General features: G+C 40.8%; 1 protein-coding gene across 5 annotated transcripts in view; it reads left to right on the forward strand.

The window, feature by feature from the left end:
- Window positions 1–8,986, forward strand: part of LTBP1 (latent transforming growth factor beta binding protein 1) — a 379,548-nt gene that overhangs the window by 207,904 nt on the left and 162,658 nt on the right. For all 5 annotated transcript variants that reach the window (XM_010829829.1, XM_010829830.1, XM_010829831.1 and 2 more), the window contains one exon: window positions 2,267–2,389. In XM_010829829.1, coding sequence (XP_010828131.1) covers window positions 2,267–2,389 — 123 coding nt within the window. The remainder of the gene's footprint in view (window positions 1–2,266; window positions 2,390–8,986) is intronic.

The following is an 8,986-nucleotide window of genomic DNA, read 5'->3' on the forward strand; positions in this document are numbered from 1 at the left end:
CCTGTGGCGGATTCATTTTGATATTTGGCAAAACTAATACAATTATGTAAAGTTTAAAAAAAAAAAAAAAAAAAAAAAAAAAAGAGCTTCATAAGTCACACTGAATAAAATAGATGACTTCTAATTTTTAAAAAAATTTTTAACTTGTCACATTCTATTTATTTTTAATTATCTTTGCAAATGACTCCATAATCTTTTTTTAAAAAAGCTGCCACATTTTTGTCTGTCCTCTTCTAAATCATTTTGACGTCCCCTTGGGTCACTGTCTTAGTCCATTTGGGCCGCTATAATAAAATACCACCAACTGGGTAGCTTAAAAACAGCAGGTATTTATTGCTCACAGTTCTGGAGGCAGGGAAGTCCAAGATCAAGACACCAGCATGGTCGCCTTCTGGTGAGGGTCCTCTTTCGATTATAGGTGTCTGTGTTGTATCCTCAAAATAGTGGGAGGGACTGGGGGTCTCCCTGAAGCCCCTTTAATAAGACAATGATCTCACTCGCGAGGGTTTCTCCCTCATGACTTAAACACACCACAAAGGCCTCACCTACTAATACTGTGTCCTTTTTTAAAAATATATTTATCTTTAAAAAATAATTTTATTTATTTTTGGCTGTGTTGGGTCTTTGTTGCTATGCCAGCTTTTCCCTGGTTGTGGCAAGCGGGGGCTAATCTCTAGTTGTGTGCAGGCTTCTCATTGCAGTGACTTCTCTTGGTGCAGCTCCTGGGCTCTAGAGCAGGTGAATGGGCTTCCAGCTCCTGGGCTCTAGAACATAGGCTCAGTAGTTGTGGTACATGGGCTTAGTTGCTCTGCGGCATGTGGGATCTTCCTGGACCAGGGATCAAACCTGTGTCTCCTGCATTGACAGGCGGATTCTTCACTGCTGAGCCACCAGGGAAGCCCTAACACTGTGACCTTTGGGGAGGGTTAGGATTTCAACAGATTCGGCGGGGTGGGGCACAGAACATTGAGACCATAGCAGTCACCTTATGTAGACGATCTTGAGACTCTCTTTCTGGCTGTAATTCCTTTCACTTTATTCCTGAATCTGCTGCTGCAGCTGGATAATTATACTTGAGTATCCCAGTGTGACCTTGTAGTATCAAACATATCTCTTCATCTCCCTCTTTCCTTCACAGAACTTTGCACAAAACCAACCATGTCTTTTCCTCTTTGCTCAGATTAGAAGCCTTGCAGGCATCTTTGACCTTCTTCCTGTCCAACGCTGTGTTGGCTAGTCAAATACCGAATGCCATGCATTGTCAGTTGTTCCTTCCAAAAATACAAAAAATACTTCATTCCTTCTCTTCCTGATTATTCTCACTGTCACCAACCTGGCTTGTCACTAGTCTCATACTTGCATTATTCCTTCAGCGATCAAACTTTAAATCTCATCTCACCAAGCCATGTGCTGGCCAGATGCATTCCCTACAGCCTGCCATTGATTACATCTTCCTCCTGCTCACAAACCTTTAGTATATTTCTGTTTTCAGTAAAATTGAATCCAAACCTAGCCTGGCTTTAACCAGCTCTTTTTCCAGCTATTCACCTTCCTAAAACTTTTCCAGCCGATGATTTGACTCATGATTTCCTGATCGCCTTTCTTTCTCCAGTCTCTGTGCTCATGTTCGTGTCCACCCATGCAGATCATTTACCCTTTCCTGCCCATCCATTCGGCTCCTCCCCAGATTCACTACCTGATGAAGTCTTACCTCCTTTGCCATGCTGCCGTCTCCCTTACCTGCACCTTCCCCCCATAGCTCTTACTTGTCTAGATAGGCAGTCTCATGGTATAACTTGTTCAGGGTTATGACCTTTCTTCTGGTGGTGATAACTTGACTGATTTTCAGTTCTTTGATTTTTACCTAGTTATATATACAGCTAGACTGTAAAAGTCTCCAGGGCAAGGGTCTTTGCCTTACCTGTATGCTCTATAATACTTAACAACACAGACACTAAAATAGAAGATTTGTGAAGGCTGGGATCTTTGTCACTGTTATTCAGTGGTAAGGGTCTAGTATCTAGAATAGAACCAGGTACCTAATAGGCTTATAGTAAATATTTGCTAAATTGTAGATGCTCAGTAAATGTTTGATTTGATTAAACTGCTAATGCATTAAAAGTTGCTAGCATCTCACACTTACTGTGACTGAGAGATATTATAGTGGGAAAAAAAAAAAAAAAGAGGGGAGAGGGTATGCATTTTACAGCCAGAATCTGTTCAACAGTGCTTGATATCTCCTTCTAAAAGAGTTGTTTTCCTGCAGATATTAATGAATGCCAACTACAGGGTGTGTGCCCTAATGGTGAGTGTTTGAATACCATGGGCAGCTACAGATGTACCTGCAAAGTGGGATTTGGGCCGGATCCTACCTTTTCAAGTTGTGTTCGTAAGTAATGATCACTTTTTATTCCTATTTTGGATCAGGTTTTTTGTTTCGTTTTTTTTGTTTTGCTTTGAGAGGGTGTGGGAGGAGAATCCAAAAGAAGGTAACAGTTTGGTGGTCAACCGAATATTGTAAATATGCAGGAAGATGTCATTAAAATAATAAAGGGGATGAGGTAGCCTGATATACTGGAGTAAATCTATGTTATGAAGCCTTTTCATTTTTATTGTGTTCAGAAGAAAATGAAAGCTAAAACTCAAGAAAAAGAGCAGGCATACAGAGGAAAGATACTTTAATGCAAAGAAAGCAGTTGATTAAAATTAGCATACCTAAGAGATGAAAACAGATTTTTCCTTCATGAGTATTTTAAGCATTATTTAGGTGGAGTTAAACTTTGTTCCAGCTTCTGTCTTTAATTAGTCCAAATTCTGAGTCACTTGTGTCTGATTTAATGAGGTTTCACTGTACTTTCTTGGTTGGAAGAGTCTGGGAAATAGTTACCAAGGCCCTGTGTTTCAAACGTTTTATTCAGTTCTAATTTCAAATATTCTATTCTGGTGTCCTTAAAAACCACCAAAATGTGTCCCTAAACTATTTTGCTTTATGAATCTGTCTCTACGATTTTTCTTCTTGGTAAGGATAAAGATCCTCCATCAAACTTTCTGTACATTCTAATACTGGTATAGAAAATGTAGTTTCTCCAAAAAGACACTCTTGCCACAAAACCCAATCCAGTGTAATCATTACAGATCACCTGACGATTAGAGATGCATGCATTTTAGATGTAAAGTGCTCAAACACAGAGTTTTTTTTTAAGACTACCTTATTTATTAAGGTGAAAAGTGAAAGTGAAAGTCACTCAGTCGTCTCCGACTCTTTGTGACGCCATGGACTGTAGCCGGCCAGGCTCCTCTATCCATGGAAGTGCTAGGCAAGAATACTGGAGTGGGTTGCCATTTCCTTCTCCAGGGGATCATCCCCACCCAGGTATCAAATCCTGGTCTCTTGCATTGCAGGCAATTCTTTACCATCTGAGCCACCAGGGAAGCCGAATTTTTAGGGTATTTGTGCCCATTATTACAAAGTAGGTAAACACAACAGATTTTTCAAAGTCATATACAATTAAATGTGAAACATTTTAAACTAATGCATGGCAGAAAGTTGTCAAGATAATATTATGAGCAATTCTTCATTAATTTTTGTCTTGCTGGGTTTCTATTTTTATTTACCTATTTTTTTTTTTTTAATGTGGCTCTGGTATTTGTTATTTGGTATCTTTCTGATCCCCAGTTTTAAATGTGCTGTATCTTCAAGACATGTTTTTTTCATGAAGGTACTATCATTTGGTTTTAACTGTGCATCTCTTAACTCTGTGCCCTAAGCTGATGGATAGACATGGTGAAGTAAAGACAGATATAGTAAAATAAAATGACAACTTCATTCATTACTTTTAGATGAGTTTATTGAGGGTTTTGGAACATTGTTACTAATTACTGTTATTTTCCTTTAAAACCTGTCAAATGCAGATTAGGAAATTTTGCACGTAAATTCTTTCCTCCATGTCCTTTCACAGACAGTTCTGATCATGCAGCAGACAGACACCTACTAATTATAGAGCTTTTTTGATGGGTGGAGAAATCAGACTGTAAAATTACATTTGCATACAAGGTACATTTGCAAATTGATGCAAGGATTTGGAAATTTCATGCCAAAAAACATTGTTGAAAATATCCAGATAATTTAGGGATAATTTCTGGCTGATTGGAATTACATAAGTAAGTATTATAAATATATTTTTATAATTTAAGCATAAAAGATTTTTAGAGTTTGGGTATTGTGAATATTTTTTTTTCTGTTAAATTGATTTGTAGTCTGGTTAAAATGGCCATGTTGAGCGTTGTAGATTAGGTAAACTTGGAGGACTGGTCACGAAGTGTTTTATTTGACTAGATCTGATGTCTAGAGCTAAGGGCAGACATCCAGGTTTTAATGAGATTGCAGGAACCTGCCAATGAGATTTTGAAACACTTACACATTTCCTTAGCATTTATTTTCCTTGTCATTTCCCAGATAATACTGAACATATTAAACAGCCATCCGTTCGTATTTGAAAAATAAATAATTCAATTTTATGGTTCAGCTACAACAGCTGAAATGATAAGTATTAGGAGATGTTTGTTGCTAGTTAAGTGTTCCAGTTTAGATTTGAAGTTAAAACTTGGGCTCTTACCAGCGTTGAGTGGGCAGATTTATTTCTCTTTCCTCTGAATTTACCACATGCAATATCACAGAAATATGTAGAGTCCTTTAGAATTTGTGACTTGGTTCAATCTAGTCCGATTTGTGGGTGAACTATACTTTGAACAAGTCGATGGGGGAAGTCCAAAGAGAAAGAATGTCTTGAGAAATAAGGAGGGGAGAAGGTGATACTTAACAGCGTGTACGTGTATTAGTTGCTCAGCCGTGTCCAACTCTTTGTGAGCTCATGGACTGTAGCCCACCAGGCTCCTCTGTCCACGGAATTCTCCAGGCAAGAATACTGGAGTGAGATACTTACAATACAGGGGCGAAAAATACTGGCAGGATGGTGGTACCTTTGATAGTCATGGAGGAAATAGCAGGAGGAGGCAGGGGGCCACACACGCATACCGACGCACAGGGCACTGAGCAAAGCTATTTACCGTTTGAAATGAATGCTCTTGCAAGACAGAAAAACAGCCTTAGATAGATGGTGGAAGCAGATGGAGGTGACTGGCCACGTTTGCTCAGGCAGCATGAATTTAGGGCATATCCCGGCCATAAAAGGTGTGGCTGACTCTGTGAACTCAAAGAAATGGACTTGGCAGTGGCTGAAGAGCAGTGGGAAGCTCTCCCTGTTCTCGAATACGCTGAGGTGAACACCCTCAGAATTCCTTGACTTCAGCCAAAGGTTGCAACCACTTCACTTTCTCTCCTTGCCCACTCCCTATGCTCGACTTAGCCAAGCTGAAAGAGGAAGGTAGGAGGGGTCTGACCTTGGCCGCCTGCGACCTCTGCATCTGTGGATCAGGGCTCTGCGGCAATAGCATTCTCTAGACCTGCTTCTGCCTATCTGTGGGGAAGGCTGAAACCCAAGATCTCTCAGAGCACATCCAAGAAAAGTGTAATAACCTGTGAAGAGCGAGTAGGGAAGCTTCCTGACTTTTTAAACTGCAATTAATTTTCTTCAGAAACTTGAGACCTCTTAGGATGAATGCTGGGAAGGGTGTGTCCACAGGTTCAAAGTGAAATGAAAGTCACCCAGTCATGTCTGACTGTTTGCGACCCCATGGACTGTATCCTGCCAGGCTCCTCTGTCCATAGAATTCTCCAGGCAAGAATACTGGAGTGGGTTGCCATTTCTTTCTCCAGGGGATCTTCCTGACCCAGAGATCGAACCCGGGTCTCCTGCATTACAGGCAGACGCTTTAGCATCTGAATTCTGAGCCTGCCTGTTTGCTGGTCCATTATACCCTTGGCCAGTAGAGGGGGTTAGAGAGAAGATGGACTCCTACCCTGACTCCAGAAATCACGAGATGTCGAACATATCCCTTTGAAAAGCCAGTTTTATTCATGAACACTGTTTCTTTTTAGTTTCTTCAGCTTCCTTCAAGAGATATGAATTATTTCACACAATTGGAAACTGAAGCCAGGAGAGTTTGAGTAACTTTTCAAGATCATATAGCTCATCCTTGACATTTGAGATGATAGAATTGGATTTTGTGCCTTAAATTTAGGGTTCTAGATCAGGAATTGGCAAATAATAGCCATGGGCCAAATATGCCCCATTGTCTGTAATTGTAAATAGTTTTATTGGAACACATTCTTGTCTATTCATTTACGTACTATCCGCGGCTGTGAAATAGCTGTTGGCAGAGCTGAGAAGTTGCAGTAGAGACCATATAGACCACAGAGCCTAAAATGTTTATCTTACCTTTCACAGAGAAAGATTTCTGGCTTTTGGGCTGAATCAGTGCTGTCCAATAGAACTTTTTGTAATGATGGAAATGTTCTGTATCTACATTGTCTGAGGTGATAGATACTAGTCATAGGTGGCTGGTGTGCCAAAGAGATTGAATCTTTAATTGTATCTGTCTTCAATTTTTGAAACTTTTTATTTTATATTGGAGTATAGCTAATTAACAATGTTGTGATAGTTTCAGGTGAACAGCGAAGGGACTCAGCCATACATGTATACATGGATCCATTCTCATCCAAACTCCTCTCCCATTCATAGGCTGCCACATAACATTGAGCAGTATCTCATTTAAATTTTATCAAAGGAGGAGTATGTGGGTAGGAGCTAATGAATGGGATCTCATAGTTCTAGACGCGTTTTTGTGAAACTGATTGGGTAAATGACCACCAAGATCTCCCTAGCAGAGAGAGCAAGATGGGCTTTCCTTCCTGACCTGGTGGTTTTGTCCATGGTAAGATTATTCTTCCCCAGAAGTGAGGCTGGGAGCCTCTTTGTCACCCCTGACTCTCTCATCTCCTTTGGTCTTCAAGAAAATCATTAAATCTTCATAATCTGTTTTATGCTTTTTCCTTTCCTCCAGCCTCTGCTGCGGCTGTCTCAGCTTAGACCCCTAGTTTTCCTCATTTAGTGACCACATAGCATCACGGCCTTGAGGTTACACAAACAGATCTGTGCCAAGTGTTTGCTCCCAGATAAAAGCAGTAACAACTCAAACTGTGACACTAGTGTAGTAATCTTTACTGTGTACTTACTAAGTGCCAGGCACTGTGATGAGTACTTTGTATGGATTACCAAATATTATAGTTGCAGGATCTCTGTGAGGCTTGTATTGTTGTTCTTCCTCTTTGGGAAATGAAGAGATTGAGGCACAGAGAGGGTAAGGATCTTTCCAAAAGTAACACAGCCTTTAAGTAAGTGGTAGAGCCCAAATTTGAAACTCTGTCTCACACCACTAGCTGAGCCTTTAATCAGGAAGAGGACACTAGTCTAAATTGATAGGAGTGAGTCATATATTTAAGTGGAGCCACTATTTAGTCTCACTGTATAATAGCTAGTCTGACTCTGCAGTGGCCTCAGGGTCATTTTTAAAAATTTGATTCTCCCAGAATTGATTTTTAATAGCCCATTTCCTGAAAAGGCTCTTACCCAGTGGCTCTTACTTCCTTAGTAAAGTCATCTGTTGGACTCCTCCTAACAGTGTTACCTGATTCCCACACCTGCATCCCAGTGCTCATTCCACTGGGACTCTAAGCTTTAAAAACATGAAACTCTAATGTGGAATTTCCTCCAAGAAGTGAGTAAGGATATTGGAGGTGTTTGGGGTCGGGGAGGAGTAGAAATAAACTACTAGGAGAGACTAGCTATCTTCTCAAGTCTGTTGTAGTTTTCAGCTTCTTCAAAGTCCCAGAGTAATTTATGTCTGTTTAATAATGTTTGAATTGATAAGAGCAGCATGCCTTTGAGAGTGTTACAGAGTTGGTTGTACAACCCTATAATTAACTCATAAGGTGTTTAATGTATAATTGGGGAGCTTAGCTGTGAGAACCATAGTGTCATATCTTCTTACTGTGGTTTGTAATGGAATCACCATCAGCATTGAATATATGGTGATGATTCAATACTACACTTGGGTTTAGAGCTGTACGGTTATTACTTTGGAAGATTTTTCCCATGTTTGTTGCCAAGAGCAAAAGATTTGTTTCCTTGAATGACTGACCGTGGCATTTCCGGTAGGATTTATGCTTCTGAAATGCTTTTCCCTCTATACAGAGTACCTGAATCTGTGTACCCTAGTCTTAGCAACATGCCCTGCAAACAAATAGAATCTGCAAAACCCATACTTAAGATTTCCTATATATATGAACTGTGTTTGAGTGTTTCCTGCGGAAGTATGGGTTGGCAGCAGTCTGCTTCAGGGACAGGGGCTCTGCGTGTGGGTATGGCATAAGTCCTCTTGGAGGAGGTCGCCATTAACCCTACCATAGAGCTGCCAGAACTTACATAGGACTGGGAAATAGACTCTTGGAGGGCGCAACAGAACCTTGTGCACCAGGACCCAGGAGAAAGGAACAGTGACCCCACAGGAGACTTGCCTGTGGGTGTCTGGGAGTCTCTGGTGAAGGCATGGGTCAGTGGTGGCCTGGTGCAGGGTTGGGGGCATGGACTGTAACAGTACATGCATGGGATCTTTTGAGGGAGGTCACCATTATCTTCATTACCTCAGCCATAGTTTGACCCTAAGTAAATAGCAGGCAGGGAACACAGCTCCACCCATCAACAGAAATTGAATTAAGGATTTACTGACCATGGCCCCGCCCATCAGAACAAGACCCAGTATCCCCCTCAGTCAGTCTATCCCATCAGGAAGCTTTCATAAGCCTCTTATCCTTTTCCATCAGAGGGCAGACAACTGAAAACCACAATCACAGAATACTAACCAAAAAAAGCAAGAGAGTTCCAGAAAAACATCTATTTCAGCTTTACTGACTATGCCAAAGCCTTTGACTGTGTGGATCACAATAAACTGTGGAAAATTCTGAAAGAGATGGGAATACCAGACCACCTGACCTGCCTCTTGAGAAACCTATATGCAGGTCAGGAAG

Source organism: Bison bison, unplaced genomic scaffold (genome assembly GCF_000754665.1).
Source record: "Bison bison bison isolate TAMUID 2011002044 unplaced genomic scaffold, Bison_UMD1.0 scf7180017864508, whole genome shotgun sequence".
NCBI classification, from domain to species: Eukaryota; Metazoa; Chordata; class Mammalia; order Artiodactyla; family Bovidae; genus Bison; species Bison bison.